The sequence below is a fragment of the Vigna umbellata genome, chromosome 1 (genome assembly GCF_029865625.1).
Source record: "Vigna umbellata cultivar VRB3 chromosome 1, Vumbellata_1.0, whole genome shotgun sequence".
Classification (NCBI taxonomy): domain Eukaryota; kingdom Viridiplantae; phylum Streptophyta; class Magnoliopsida; order Fabales; family Fabaceae; genus Vigna; species Vigna umbellata.
In genome coordinates, this window is record NC_142165.1 from 12406821 (window position 1) to 12423359 (window position 16539).

The 16539-nt window shown below is 31.1% G+C and overlaps 1 protein-coding gene and 1 non-coding gene across 2 annotated transcripts; one reads left to right on the top strand and one right to left on the bottom strand.

Moving 5' to 3' along the window:
• Window positions 1–1735: 1735 nt before the first annotated feature.
• Window positions 1736–3442, top strand: PDS1 (4-hydroxyphenylpyruvate dioxygenase). The gene is given in 3 exon segments (XM_047292739.2): window positions 1736–2547; window positions 2550–2922; window positions 3122–3442. Coding segments are annotated over 3 exon segments (1299 nt in total). The 5' UTR covers window positions 1736–1796; the 3' UTR covers window positions 3297–3442.
• An 859-nt stretch (window positions 3443–4301) lies between these two features.
• Window positions 4302–4373, bottom strand: TRNAE-UUC (transfer RNA glutamic acid (anticodon UUC)). The gene has a single exon. It is a non-coding gene; the product is annotated as a tRNA-Glu (tRNA).
• Between the last annotated feature and the right edge of the window lie 12166 nt (window positions 4374–16539).

A 16539-nucleotide genomic window follows, 5' to 3' on the forward strand; every position in this document is an offset into this window, starting at 1 on the left:
TAGAATACCTTAAAAATATCTTATTAAAGTAAAAAATGACTGTTTTCTTAATTTATAAAAAGCGTTAAACAAATACGTAAAAAAAAAGGAAGGAGTGTCATTTTTCTAAAACAATTTTCTCCTTCCCATATATACACGTTAACTGCGAAATAGAAAAACAAAACTAGAAAAAAAAAATGCTTACAAAACATTAATCAATTTAAAACTTTTTCGGTGGCCAAAATTGTGGTGTAGAGCAAAGAGTATTTACTTAAGAAATTTATCAATATATTCAAACAGATTCATGAAACATATTTGGCATTTTTAATTAACTAAATAATATTTCATATTATTACATTGTTATTTATTTTTATCCTTTTATAATAGAGAAAATAAATCTGTAGTATTTTTAAACAGTTTCAAGTTTTATATTTATATATTATTTTAAAATTATATCAAAAAGACATAAATGCTTAGTTAAATAAAAATATATAAATAAATTTGTTAATATTAGGACTAATTGTAAGTTTTGATTAAAGTGAAGTTTTGATTAAAGTGAACTTTTTATTGGAGATATTTAAATACATTCAACATTGTAAAAACTATAAAATTAAATTTAACGTGTTTTTGTTTTCACTGCATTTATTTATGTTATATTTGATAAAAATAAATAAAAAAGTCTGATAAAAATAAACAAAACCAATTAAAAATAGGCGAAAAATAAAACAATTAACTTGAAAATAATATAATATTTTTTTAAAATAAAAATTTTTCTTTTATTACCGTCAAACAACCATCCTAAACGAAACTCTCATTGTCAAACCATTAATGTTGGTGACAACGGAAAAAGTCATTAATCACACAAGTTGCTGACAGCATCTGCATCAACTATGAGGCACTAACTACACTAAATTTGAAAATAATATTTTGAAAAAGAAAAATTAAATTTGTCAGAGTATTTTTTTTGAAAAAGACAATAGTAATTTATAACTATATGTAATATATATATATATATATATATATATAAAGATAATATACTTATTAGGTGTTCTCTTTTATCTTTTTAATTTTATTATCTTAATTATTATGTTTTAATTTAAATAATAATTTATAATAAAAAACTATTTATTTAATTTTATCATTTTAATAACAGTTTTTTTAATTCAAATAATTGCTTATCATAAAAAAATTATTACTTTCTATTATTTTAGTAACTATTTTTTTAAATTTAAATAATTATGATAAAAAATAATTTGCACAATATTATTTATAATGTTTTTTATTTTAATAATTAAAATTTATTTTATCAATAACTATATTTATAATTATATATATTTTTTATTTTTTTAATTTTATTCTTTTAATTACTGGTTTTAAAAATTAAATTATTTTTAGATAGTTAAAGGTCCTAATTCTTCCCCCAGTCAAAACAATACAGGATCTCAGCCCTTGATCAAATGTGATTTCTGTAGAAGTAAAAGCTTGGAACGAAAATCTAATATATTAGGCCAAAAGAAGCGTGTCATCATCGTGACCGTACATTACATCACCACCATCCTTCCACGTTGATTCAACTGAGGTATCTGTCTTCATTTCATCTTCATCTTCATCGCTTCGTCCTCATCCACCTATCTCAATTATAAGCAATCTCTATGTCTATATTATGCCGTTACAACCAGCTACTACACCCTGCACCTGCATCACTCTCCACATCCTCCTCCAATTCCATTCCGCCACGCGTCTCTCTCTCCCAACTTCCTCATCCTCTACATAGCACCACCACAACGGCCATCACACCACAACCATATTCGAACACCATGGGTAACAAAACTGAACTTCAATCAGATTTCAAGCTCGTTGGTTTCAAAAACTTCGTCCGAACCAACCCGAAATCGGACCGCTTCCAGGTGAACCGTTTCCACCACATCGAGTTCTGGTGCACGGACGCCACCAACGCTGCCTCCCGCTTCTCATGGGGACTCGGAATGCCAATCGTTGCAAAATCGGACTTGTCCACGGGAAACCTAATCCACGCCTCCTACCTCCTCCGCTCCGGCGACCTCTCTTTTCTATTTTCCGCTCCTTATTCTCCCTCCATCTCAGCCGGTGCCGCCTCCACTGCCGCCATTCCAACCTTCGACGCCGCCGCCTGCCTCTCCTTCGCCTCCAAGCACGGCCTCGGCGTGCGCGCCATCGCCTTGGAAGTTGCCGATGCGGAAGCCGCCTTCCGTGCCAGCGTCGCTCACGGCGCCGAGGCGGTGTCTTCGCCGGCCCTCCTCGAAGGCCGCACCGGCTTCGCTGAGGTGCGGCTCTACGGGGACGTCGTGCTTCGCTACGTAAGCTACAAGGACGCGTCGCACGCGTCCGACACTGATCCCTCGCGGTGGTTCCTGCCGGGATTTGAGGCTTCGGCAGCTGCTTTCCAAGAGCTGGACTACGGGATACGGCGGCTGGACCACGCCGTCGGGAACGTGCCGGAGCTGGCGCCGGCGTTGAGATACCTGAAAAACTTCACCGGATTCCACGAGTTCGCGGAGTTCACCGCGGAGGACGTGGGAACGACCGAGAGCGATTGAACTCGGTGGTTCTGGCGAACAACTCGGAGACGGTACTACTGCCTCTGAACGAACCGGTTTACGGAACAAAAAGGAGGAGCCAGATTGAAACGTATCTGGAACACAACGAAGGAGCTGGTGTGCAGCACCTTGCGCTTGTTTCTAACGACATTTTCAGGACTCTGAGGGAAATGAGAAAGCGAAGTTTCGTGGGTGGCTTTGAGTTCATGCCTTCTCCTCCTCCAACCTATTATGCCAACCTTCACAAGCGTGCCGGTGACGTCTTGACTGTTGACCAGATTAAGCAGTGTGAGGAGCTTGGGATTCTTGTTGACAGAGACGACCAGGGCACTCTGCTTCAGATTTTCACCAAGCCCGTTGGAGACAGGTACGTCATTTTCTCTTTTTTCCTAATTATATTTTCGTTCTCTGTGCCTATTTTATATTAGAGCTGCCATAACATATCCATATTCTATATGTAGTTACTTTTTTTGCTCTGGTGAAATCTGAAAATAAGTATGGAATGAAATTTAGTAAATAAAAAATAGAGTATTTGAATGTTGATGGGTTGTTGTGTTAAATGGCAGACCAACTATATTTATAGAGATAATTGAGAGGGTTGGATGCATGGTGGAGGATGAGGAAGGAAAGGTGTACCAGAAGGGCGCATGTGGGGGTTTTGGGAAAGGCAACTTTTCTGAGCTTTTCAAATCCATTGAAGAATATGAGAAGACTTTGTTAGAAGCTAGAAGAACATCCTAATCCTTCTCCTTCTGTAACACACATACTCATAATTAGTAGTAACATGTAAAACTCTTCCAAATGTTACACTTTTTTCTTCCTATTTACTCATAAACGCTAATAAATTATACGGTTTCAAATAAATGTGGGGTTCACATGGCCACAAATTGTCTTACTTATCCACACTTTAATCTTCATACACATAAATTAAGAATTACAATAAATATGCTTTTTGATATAATTTTATTGAAATAACTTTACTTTCTTGATATATTATACATTATATTTATTTCACATTTGTTATATTAATACACCGGGTGTTTATACCCTGCTATGGCATTGGAAGGATAGTCCTTCCCTTGTATGAAACGAAATCAGAAAAGTTTTTCTGAATATTGGAGACTTCCTGAATTGTTTTTCTGATGAATGAGGCATTCCCAGGTAAAACATCATAAAATGTATAGTTTGAGATAGAAAAATTAAAAAAAGTGATAAATTTAGGAAGAATGATTAGCGTATCACCACTCTTGTTTACCCCTCTGCATGTAAAGGGCACTTTGGGGATCCCCAAGTAACACATCTTGAATCTTTCTGTTCCCTAGCAAACCACTTCTTGCAACTAAAAGTCCTGGTGAAGGAAGAGAGTAAAAAAATTATAAGTGCAATGGATAATATCATAGAAAATGAAGAAAAATGAGATGAAAAATGAGATGAAAAATTAGTGAAAGTAAATGAAAAAGTGATTAGCTTTCTACATGTAGATAAGGAGTCTGGTTTCTAAACCTGTCGCAACTCAAAGGAAGAAGACAAAAATAAGCTAAATATATAATAATGATCCAAGGAAACTCAATTTGCCATGTCGACTGAGAAAATCCTTACTTGAAGTGGCATTGTGGTAGCTCAGTTCCAGCAGTGACGAAATCTGATACACTATATATAAGCTGGATCCAAAGGAATTGACAGTTATGACTTATGAGGTACAGAAAGAAAAAAAAATTATAATTTTTTGAAAAGCATAAAAAAAAATTCCGTTGCCGGGAATCGAACCCGGGTCTCCTGGGTGAAAGCCAGATATCCTAACCGCTGGACGACAACGGATGCTTGTCTATGTTAATCAATATATATTAAATATTAGTATCTTAGGTTATATTTAAGGACTAAGACTCACCCCATTGAATAATGCCACGATAATACAAGTATTTACACAATTCATCATGTTTGCTTATGTTTTTTTTTCGTCCTTTTATTCTTTTCTCTTTACTGATTTGAATGATGAAAATATTCTTCTTAATATAAAATTTTAGGAAAAATTATATTTTGCAATTTATTTAATATAACGTATTTTTAATTATAGTACTATGCCTGTATGCATATATATGAAGAGCTTGATGTCTAACTCATCTAGCAGAGTAGTTATGAATATTTATCATTGGTAACAGTTTTCTGGATGAAGTAAAATATCTTATTTAATATTTTATACCTGAAAAGGAATTATAAAAGCTGATATGACATGGGAGGAGACATTTGAACCCATACTTTCACTATTATTTTCATGCTCAATACTTCCAAATTATTCTACCAACTCATATCTCGTCAAAATCTAGATTGATTTATAAAATGTAAGGCTTTGTTATTTTGAGGTGATTTGGAAGACAATTGTTATTTTTTTAGTGGATATGTGAGTAATTAAGAGTAGATTTGAAAATAAAGTTTGTGAGAATTAGTGTAGGATTTGATTGATGAGACATATTTAAAAAATTTGTTTAATTAGTAGAAATTAAAGATTATCAAAATGTCTCTAATTATTAAAATAATATAAAATGATATTTGTTAATGTTATATTTAATTGTGAAAATGTTTATAATAAGAAAAAAATGGTAATTTAGTACATTATAATATAAAAAATACTTTAAAGGTTATAAATATAATTTTAAAGAAAATTAATAAAATACTTTTTGATAAAAATAATTTTAAATAATAGAATACAAAAATTAAAAGAATATTCTTTTAGAAAATTATTATTTTTTCTTTAAATATTATTTTTGTTTAAATAGTGGATTTTAAGAATATAATTTAACCGTGGTATAATTATTATTATTATTATTTATTACTAATTAAAAAATATTAGTTACGTTTTTGAATTACAGGGTTATGTTTTCACATGAAATAGAATACTTTTAATTTAAAATTGATTATAGTATGATTACATTTACTATCAAAGTTGGAATTATGAAATTATAGGAGGGTAGAAAGGATATTTCCTGTGAAATCTCTTCAAATCTGAGCACATAAGCTATGATAAGAAAAATTATGTATCCCGCAAATAAGCTATTTACGTTGCTTCCAAATCCTCAGAAACGAACATGATTTAATCCTCTAATTCGTCTGCACAATTTCTTGTGAACAAAAATTTAAGTTCAAGCGAACACAGCATAAAAGTTCAACATTAATATCATTTCGTATTTTGGATCCTAATTCGCACAACGACTAATATATGCAAATCAGCTCTTTGCGTTGCTTCCAAATCCTCAGAAACGAACAGAATTTAATCCTCTAATTCGTCTGCACAATTTCTTGTGAACAAAAATTTAAGTTCAAGCGAACACAGCATAAAAGTTCAACATTAATATCATTTCGTATTTTGGATCCTAATTCGCACAACGACTAATATATCGTTAGTTGTGATATTAACAATTAAAACTTGATGAATTTACTCAGTTAAACAATAATTACTTAAATGTTGTGTTGACTATTTAATTAGTTAAACAAAAGGTATACAACATATTTAAATTAAAAAAGATTCCCACATTGTAATAAAAAATTGTTTTCGCTATATATCAAAAAATGTTTTAATTAATCTAGATACTAATTAATTTTTTTATACATAATCAAGGTTACACTACCATTTTTTTAAAATAACATCGATGACCCTACCAAATTTAGTATTTTGTTTGTTTCATGCTTTTTTTCCTAACCACAACTTAAAATAAAAGAAAAAGAAAAACTAAATAAAACAACATCTAAAAGTGAATTTATTTCCAAGTATATAACAGAAGTAATGTAAGAAGATTTTGGTTAGTCACTCCATAATATGTACAATATGCATATACTAGTCATATATAATCATAAATAATTCACCATTGATCAGTCATCAATTGTCGATCTCAAACATGATTGATTAATTAACGTCTAGTGCGATTAACAAAGTCTTTATTGTTTTTCGAATATGATTATTATTTGTTTCTGTTTATTGTTCAAATTGGTTTTCAGTAGAATGGTTTATCCTTGCCTATTCTTTATTTATTTGTTTATCCTTGCGACTCCATTGTCATGTGTTGGTTAGATCCTTTAGATCAACCGTGACCACCTCCATTCGACATACCTTCTTAGATGGATGATATGGCATAATATTCAATCTTACAACATAATACTCATTGACTATCTTTGTGTACTGTACAAATTCTTCCTTCCTTCCTAAGGAAACTTCGTTCCCAAGTGTGGGGAGACACTATGGTTCCCAAGGCATTCAAACATAGTTGAAAAATCAACACATTGTATGATGTGTTGACCTCTCGATTATCCCTTCCAGAACTGAATCGAATATGCAGGTTTTGTAATTATGAGTATCGACGGTTCCCCTAAGAATCCTACAATCTTCAACTATGTCCATCATGAGAAGCGTCTTCCAGTAAAGAATATTGATCGAGCTGCATTGGCCAACTAGGATCTTGCTTATAGCATAATCGACCAACTTGGTTGATATGACCTTGTGGCCTTGATTGGGGTCAACCGCCATAAATCTTTTTCTAAGAAGATGATGGGAAGCATGCTCTTGATTCTCTTTTTTACCAAATGTAGGTTTTGAACACTCAAATATTTTCATTTTAGGTTGATGCGGTATGTCCCCCATCAACAAAACCTCCTGAAATAGTGTTGATCACACCTCTCAATGGGCGGTCACAACTTCTACTTCTGCTTTGACTTCTTCTTATGGGTGACTCCCTACACTAATTGGTTCTCAGCACTGTTCATTGGGGGCTCCAATGCAGGCTTTGCCTATGCAGTGGACTTTTATCCAAGTAGTCTCCCCTAACAAACTTCTTTAAGTCTCCCACTTGAATAAACTCTTTTATCTTATTTCTCAAGGTCACACACTTTTTAGTGGTGTGACCTAGGTTGCGGTGGTATAGAAAATGTCTGTTACCATTCACATTCGAGGGAGTGGATTTCTTCTTGGGTGGAGGTGACAAGTCTGTGTTGAGGGCTTCTTCGAGGATCTTACCACGAGGAACATTCAGTACTGTGTATTGATGAAAGCATGGTCCCTTGATTTGCTATTTGGATTACGAACCAAGATTCTTCTTGAACAATTTTTCATTTGTTCCTTTCTTTTTGTCTGCGACCTCTGATCGCATCTATTTCCAAAAATCTCTCAACTCCTCCATCTACATGAACTTGGCTACTTGTTGCCTTAGTTCATTCTAGTCTTAAACTGGTTGCATGCATAGGCTGTTGATGAACCACCCCAGTCGTAACGCTATTAACATGTGATGCATAGCCACCTTAGGACTCATGTTCTTGATCTGTAGGGTACCTTTTCAAATCGGTGAAAATGTCTAGAGGGATTCATCTTCCTTTGTTTGATGTTGACTAAGAATATGGAGGTCATGTGATGTGGTGTGCTGGTTGCAAATTGAGAATCAAATCTCAATTGAATTGTGGCAAAATTGTCAATTGAGTTGGTTGAAAGGCGAGTGAACTATCTTAGTGTTGCACCCTTTGACGAAGTGGGAAAGAATTTATACCAGATGGCGTTGTTCATCGTGTATAACACTATTTGAGTGGCTAACATGTTGATGTGCTTGTCCAGGTTGCTAGACCCGTCATACTTCTTAAACACTAACATCCTCCAATTTCCAAGCAACGAAGTATTCGTGATGTATGTAGTGAATGGATGCGTTTCCATCGTGTTCAATGTGACAATGGTGAACAATTAATGATGTTTGCTTCCGCTGATGTTGTTTTCTTAAATAGATCAATTTGACTCATTATGTAGCTATTTGGTTAGCTTGAGTTGAATGGGGGTAGAAGGTACAAGCTCTCTCATTCCCCTATCCCGCCTTATAAATGCACTATTGGTGGACAAGGCCTTCAACTTCTCTTCGTACTTATTCTTCATCACATCCATTTCTCTCCACATTTCTCTCATCGTCACCATAAGGTCCACATTTTGCCTTACCGATGCCTCTTCCACCATTATGTTAGTCATCATGTTCTTTGTAGTTACCATTGTAATATAAATGCTTACTTGATCCCATGATTAGTGTCAAAATGTTTCTACAAGATCGGTCGAGCACTCTCAACTTCTAAATAGTTGGGTCTTCTAGTCGCTTCTATCTCCAATTTTTTCGTTCTCAAATGTATTCTATTCATTCTCCTATCTATCATGAATTGTTCAGATATAAGGTAATAAATATATAAGTGCAAAGGTATCAAATAGAAATAAAAAAATTATTATAAAAGTCTACCTTATTTATATATTTTATTTATATTATTTGTAATGAATTTTTATTTATCACTGACTTAATTTAGTTGGTTTGCATTTTAAACTATTAATTACATTAAAAGTCTATTAATTGGTGAGATAAACTATTGATGTGACCAATAAATTGGTTAAGAGCTTTGAGTCGTGTGACTAATAGGTGCCTATTTTACATTCACAAAGGCCTATCTAGTATATAACTTTATAAACATGACTTTTTTTGTTTGGAAATACATGAATATAATTCGCTTTAAACTTTTAAGATTCTATAGCTAGTAAATTTAAGGTTTAATAGGTTCGGAGGTCCCTATATTTGCGGGTTCGTTTCACTTGGGTCCTCCAATTTTAGAAGTGATCAATTAGGTCCCTAATTTAACAAAATTGAGTCAATAATACCCTTTCCGTTAAATGCAAGGGAATCTGAATACAAATTAAACAGGTGGCATGCTGAGGCATCATTTTATTTGCAGATGGCAGAGTTTGAGCTTAATAAGTGGCAATTTCTGCAATTTTTAATTTGCATTCAGATTCCCTTGCATTTAACGGAAAGGATATTATTGACTCAATTTTGTTAAATTAGGGACCTAATTGATCACTTTTAAAATAGGAGGACCCAAGTGAAACAAACCCGCAAATATAGGGACCTCCGAACCTATTAAACCTAAATTCAATTCTCCTTTTGGTTGAGTTTTCGAGGATTGTAGTAATTCCTTTTGAAACATTGATTTGATTTTTGATGCCTTATATTCCTTTTTAGCTATCATTTAAAAATCTTGCAACTTTGTCTGTATTGTTGTTACACTACATTATCTACATTATGGTGTTATAAAACATACTCAATGAAGCTATTCACATTTGAATTTGAATCAAGACATTGATATGCCATACTATATTTTCTCTAGAAAAAAGTTTTTAAAATAGTAGGATCCACTATACTATTTTTATCTTCTATTAATACTTTTATTTCCTATCAAAACAATTAAAGTATACAACACCTTTCAAAATACTTTCTCTTTATTTCTTCATTATTTATACTCTTAAATAATTATAAACATTCAGTTTTTTTTCTCCTGTTCTCAACTTATTTTATTCTCTATTTTCATCCTTTTCATTCCATTTTCATGATCAAACAAAATCTAATTAAGATAAAATATTTCTACCAATAGTCATAATTATATTATTTTGTTAGTTACTTTTCCGCTTTCAGATAAGCATGAAACTGCCATGTAGAGAGGAGTATGTAAAGTATTTATTGAGATTTAGTTAAGAGTTTAAGTTCTATAAACAATTATCAAATTTTATTTGTAATTAGTAATGATTATATCTCTCAAGTATTCTATTTTTTTTGGTGTGCATATAATTTTACTATTTCTTTTGTACCTTGTAAATAGATGACACACAGTTTTGTTTTTCATCAATAAATGAATATAACTTTGAATTCATATTTATAAGTTTGTATTAGAGTCAATACCTTTTAATATGAAATATTTTGAGACCTTTAAATTTTGTTGTTGTTCAATCTAAGAGTAATTTGAAAGAGTTTTCTCAATGAGTACAATATATTTAATTAGTTACATTTGGTGGAGATGTATATTATTTAAGTGAAAAAAAAAATTCTCTTATATTATTGGCAAAGTGAAACTAAATGCTACAGGGCATTATGTCAGGATTAGAGAAAAAATAATCCTCTTGATTTATTTCTCAGTTTGGTTAGTTCTATTATCAAGAATAGTTATTTACTTTTGAATATCCTATGCACAAATTTGAACAAAAGATTTATATCTTCTTTTTTCAGTTTTTTAGTTTCCTGGATGAAAGAATCCTCCATTAATCTTATATATTTCTTTTTAGTATTTTCTATTGAACTACAACCACCTTAATTTTCAATTTAATTCTATTTTGACCTATTAGTCCATCAAATCTTTTAGGTTAGTTATCAATCATTTTTAATTTATAAATTAGTATCTAAATTGATGATGACTAATCATTTGTAATCCCTAAAATTAGTTATTATTTAATAACTTTTCTACAGTGATTAGTTTGATATGAAGAATTAGGTTACCCAATTTTTTTTCCTTAGTTTCAAATATATATATATATATATATATATATACTTTTACAATTTTTGATATTTCCGCTGGCAGGCATGCATGCAGCCTCTGATATAGTTAGGAGGTTCATATATTAAGTGAGAATATGTCTGTCAACATCATAATGATTGTGACAAAGTACCATAAAACACCATTTGTTTGTTTTTATCATAGAGGCATTACTTAAAATATTTGGTAGATTTTAAAATTACCCTAACCTTTCTTGATTTGAAGTTTCAGGAGTATTTTCTTTTCATTAAATAAATAAATATATTAAATGGAAAATACTTGGAATATTCTAACTCTTTTATAAAAAGTAGTCCAAAGTACGGTTTAGAACAAAGAAAAAAGCTAAAAGAAACAAAAACGAGAAACTACAGAAGAGTAAAAATATCATAATAAAAAGAGGACTGTACTCTGTTTCTAAATACTACATAGAATTGGCCTCAAAAGTGGTTGCTCCATCCCTTCCATTTCTGTATCTGTCCAGAAAAAATCTCACCAAAAAATATACTTTACATTCAAAATTATATAAAATATAAACAAAATGGAAATTAATATTATTCAAACTTTTATACATTTTTGATTTTAAAACTTTAAAAATAAATAAACATTATTATTTTAATTTAATGATATTAATTTTTTTGACATGTTTAAAAATGTGTTTTAAATTGACATTTATACTGAAAGACGTGAAATGATGTAAATAATCAAGATATATTAAAATATATTATTGTATTGCGTGATATTTCAGAAACATTAAAAAGATATCAATAAATTTAAAAGTATGTTTGACACTATTTTTAATATTTTTGTAAAAGTTTTAAAATTTAAAGCAAATGAAAAATGAAAAAATAAGAACATAAACAAGTTATAATTAGACTAGAAAATTTGTGAACACTTTCACAAAAATATAACCTTTCCATATCTTATTATAATAAGAATAAAAATAAAATAATATAGTATCACTTGATGAACACGATAACATTTAAAAATATTTTTGATCTATAACAAGCATGTGCAAGTATTACATGTACACAGGCTATATTACAAAGAATAGTTTTTTAAACATGAAACAAAGTGCCTGTATCAACAAATTACCCAAGTGAAATGTGACAAGTATCTCTCAATAGATAATTTTAGATTCAAATCTTATCTCTAAAATTGTGATTAATTAGGAGAAAAAAGGCTTCATTAAAGAAGTAAATAAAATATTTTTAATAGTGTAAAAAAATATTTAATGCAATAATAAAAGTAAAGAAAAAAACAGACACGGTTAATTATTAGTTTTTGTACATTCTAAGTCTGCATTTGATGAACATTAAATTGTGACTGGGGCATGCCATAGAAGATGCCAATTGCACGCCAGAAAGATTTGTTATTTAGTGTTGAAATTCATCAACGCATATATCAGCATCAAAGTGAAGAGACGTGTATAAATACAAGGTTTTGGAGTGAATACAAGAGTGAAAAGCAGACAACAATGGAAGAAGGTCGCAAAGGGTATGTTCCAGTGCTTGTGGGCAAAGAGGAAAAAATGATGGAGAAGATATGGGTGCCCATCAAACTCATTAAGCATCCCACCATTGTTGAATTTCTCAACAAATCTGCAGATGAGTTCGGATACCAGCATCAGCATGGTGTGCTCAGAATCATTTGTGATGCTGCCAGCTTCAAAGCCTTCATTCAAGACACATCCAAGAATTGTATCTAGCAACTAAACTATGTGTATCTGGTCTTCTTTTATAGACAATTTCTCATGTATATGTAAATATGAAAGCAATAACAGTTAGTAGTTTCTGTGTTTTAACCTGGTTTTTCACTCAACTATGGCAGAAACAAAGTAGCCATGTTTTCTCTTTCTTTCTTCCTTTCTTCTCTTGCCCAGTAATTCATTTCTTTCTGTGTTCTTGGTGTCAAAAGGGTTCTACTTTTAGCATAAAAAGATGTAGTTTTTTTTTCCTTAATCATGTCAAACATATATGCAATTTGTTTATGTTTATGTTCAGGCAAAGCCACGAAATCTCATCTCCCACTGTGGGAGAGACTTCTTCTGTTTCGTTTATCTCCTTTTCCATCTTTTAGTTCTTGTCTCCAATGGCAAGACTACACTACGTTGTGGTCACATTTTCAGAACAGTGAGGTTGTCTGTAATAAAAAAAACAACACGGAATCTCTTGATTTTATCGAGAAAAGACATGGCAGAGTGAATTTGCATCGCGGTGGTGACGTAGTGATGCGCGTGGTGTTTACGTTGCATATTGATGACAATAAATGGGTTAATGGTATTGTGATTAACATGGCGACAAAGTGCAAAAGGTGGTGATGGCTAAGGTAAATGTAACATGTGGAAGCAGCATGCAAAGACTCGTAGTGTTGAAGTTGCAGTAAGAGAAAAAGAACAGAAAAAGAACAAAGAAATAATAATAATATGAATTGCTGATTTTTAGATGAGAAAGTGTAATGTGTTAGTCGTGACATATCATCATGTTGGCATTAATGTAGGATTTAATGTTATTAATGTAATCTTTAATTAAATATATAAAAAATAGTTTTTATATTTTATTAATTACTCTGTATAATAATTTTATCAATGTCATTAAGAATTACATTTATAATTTTTGTTACATTTAATGTATATATTTATGGCTTTTAATTTTCATATGATAAAAACATGTTACCATTAAATAGAGTGCAATACTTTATAATATTAATGATGCATCAATTAAATACTATATATTTATTAGATTTAATAAATTTATATATATATATATATATATATATATATATATATGATTTTTTATGTGAATGTATATACACGTATAAATTAAATAAATACTAATAAACAAAAAATGTGGTAATGAATAAGTAAAGATTATCTAAAATTTAATATTTAAGACTACCTCAGTAAAATGTAATGTGATAAAATTCTTTTCCTATTGAATACTAATTGTATGTCTTATAAAATATAAAAATAAAAAAATAATAATATTTACATAACATATAAATTTCAAATATGAACGTTTATGTATTAATTTAAAAAAAACATTAATAAAAGAATTCCGTTTATGGTTTTGTTCACCAGTTACTCAAACCAATGGTTTTTACAAATCTCTTGTCAAAACATTTGAACAATTAATCATGAAAAATCTAACAACAAATTAGTGCTCAAAACTTTTCTTTAACTTTTTAAAGTAGGTAATATGAAACCTTGTCTTAATTGAAATATATTAATGATAAGTAAGGTAAATGTTAAATACACTTAATATCAGAATAATTGAAACTAAGAGACTTACAAAATATTACAATCTCTTCCATCCTAAAATTTGCATGATAGATAAATTTTTTTTTTCACAACATTTGTAGTGATATGCAGGAAATAAAACAACATGATTGTTCAAAATATACGATTTTTTATTGATTTATATATATCTTTAGTTGGATAATGATTAATGATAGAGTTTTATTGATTTATATATAAATTATTGGTAAAAGATACTATTAATTTAGACTTTGGTTCAGATATACATGTTTCCGTCCATATCTATATATAAAAGCATAGTGTTTTCAAAATTATATGTGAAAGATAAAACTAATTTAAACTATATAAGTAATGATCATTTTTTATTTTATAATCAATTTTAAAAAATTAAATCAAACTTAACATTAATTTTTTAAAAGATAAATCAAATATTTAATTCAAAAAATACATGAATAACTATAATTTTTGTTTATAAACTGATGAGAGTGTAATGTTAGGTTAAATTTGAAGTATATATATTTTAATAGATAAATCAAATATCCTAGTCACTAAAAATACATACAGTAACAGACCTTGATTTTTTGACAGATTCCACCTAATAACCAGAACAATTCTTGGCCACTCTATCAGTTTTCATATCAGATCTTTAAGCAAATTAAAATAACTATCCTGCATACACTCTTAATATATGTCAGTTCTTAAGTCTCTTTTAAACAAGAAGAAAGATCCCATTATTCACAAACATTTCTAGAATACAAAGACAGAACTTTAACACTGTTTCAAGAATTAAATCCCAATTGGACCAAACATATAACCTAACCCTAATTGCTAACCCTAAACTCTGCAAATGAAAATCCTTAACAATTGAAACCAATAACTAAATGAACATTTCAGCAGAGTAATATCTTGATTTTCTTATAATGAAAGTAGTTACACTCAGATATTCAAGTTCAGATCAATGCCATCTTTTCATTTTCCTTCTTCACGTCTCTCACGAGGATCTGTGACCTGCTCCGAATTCTCCACTCCTAAGAAGTCATAGAAAGGTACAGGAAGTTGTCTATTTGATTCTGAAGGTTGTTGTGACCTCATTCTACCCTACAAAACCAGAAAGAAACATTTTCATATTTAGCTAAAACAAAACAGAAAGAATATTCAACCTTCCAGACACTTACTTGAGTAACTTGACCAGGTTGCACATTTCTCACTTGGCCAGGTTGCACATTTCTCACTTGGCTAGGTTGCGCATTCCTCACTTGGCCAAGTTGAACATAACCAACTTTGCTAGGTTGCTCATTGATAACTTGGCTAGGTTGCACATTCCCAACTTGGCTAGTAAGCAAAACTTGGCTAGGTGGCACAGCAATGTCAGATATATTGAGTTTAGGGTTTAATAAGAATTGTTACACAAGAAACTGATTCTTGGTGAAGTCTAAAGAATTCTTACCTGTAGGAGGGCCTGTTGCCATTGAAACCTTGAGGGTTATTTGTGGGTGGTGGAACACTTGAAAAAACTTGAATATTCAAACCCTGAGGGTTATTTATGGATGGTGGAAGATTTGAAATATTGAAACTCTGAGGGTTATTTCTGGGTGGTGGAAGATTTGAACGTACTTGAATATTGAAACCCTGAGGATTGGGTGGCGGAAGACTTGAACGTACTTGAATATTGAAATCCTGAGGGTTATTTCTTGGTGGTGGAAGATTTGAACGTACCTGAATATTGAAACCTTGATGATTATTTATGGGTGGTGGAAGACCTGAAAGAACTTGAAAATACGGTGATGGCAAGATCATATTGTTTTGCAAGGCTACACAGTGTTCACATACATTCATCATTTCTGAATATTCCTCTTCCCTTCTTTCCTGTCTGGCCGACTCTTCAAGTTCTGCCATTGGAGATCCTCGACCCCTTCTTCTTGAAGTACCGCGACCAGCCCCACCATGGTTAAAAGAATACTTACTTTGCATGATTACTGCGGTAGATTATACACTGCCTCCTGCTGCTTGAAGATGTGGATTCTCCGATGCAATTCTATTTAAATACACAATCTTGAGGCTAACAGAATTTAAAAAGATCACATTTCTTTATGGAAATAAACTACAATATATGATTTTAAACTACTAAAATTAAAATTAATTGCAATTACGGTAAGGTTATCGTTTCTTTTTTCTATAGCATCTTATAACCTGTATAATTAAATCATGAAAGAATATAATAATCTAATTAATAGAAATCGGTTCAATTAATACTTTAACGTTAATGCTAAGATGTTTACATTACTAATTTAACATTTATACATAATATATCTAATATATCTAAGGTGAAAAAATTTACTGTGCCATTTCTATAATTAAAAAGAACAATAT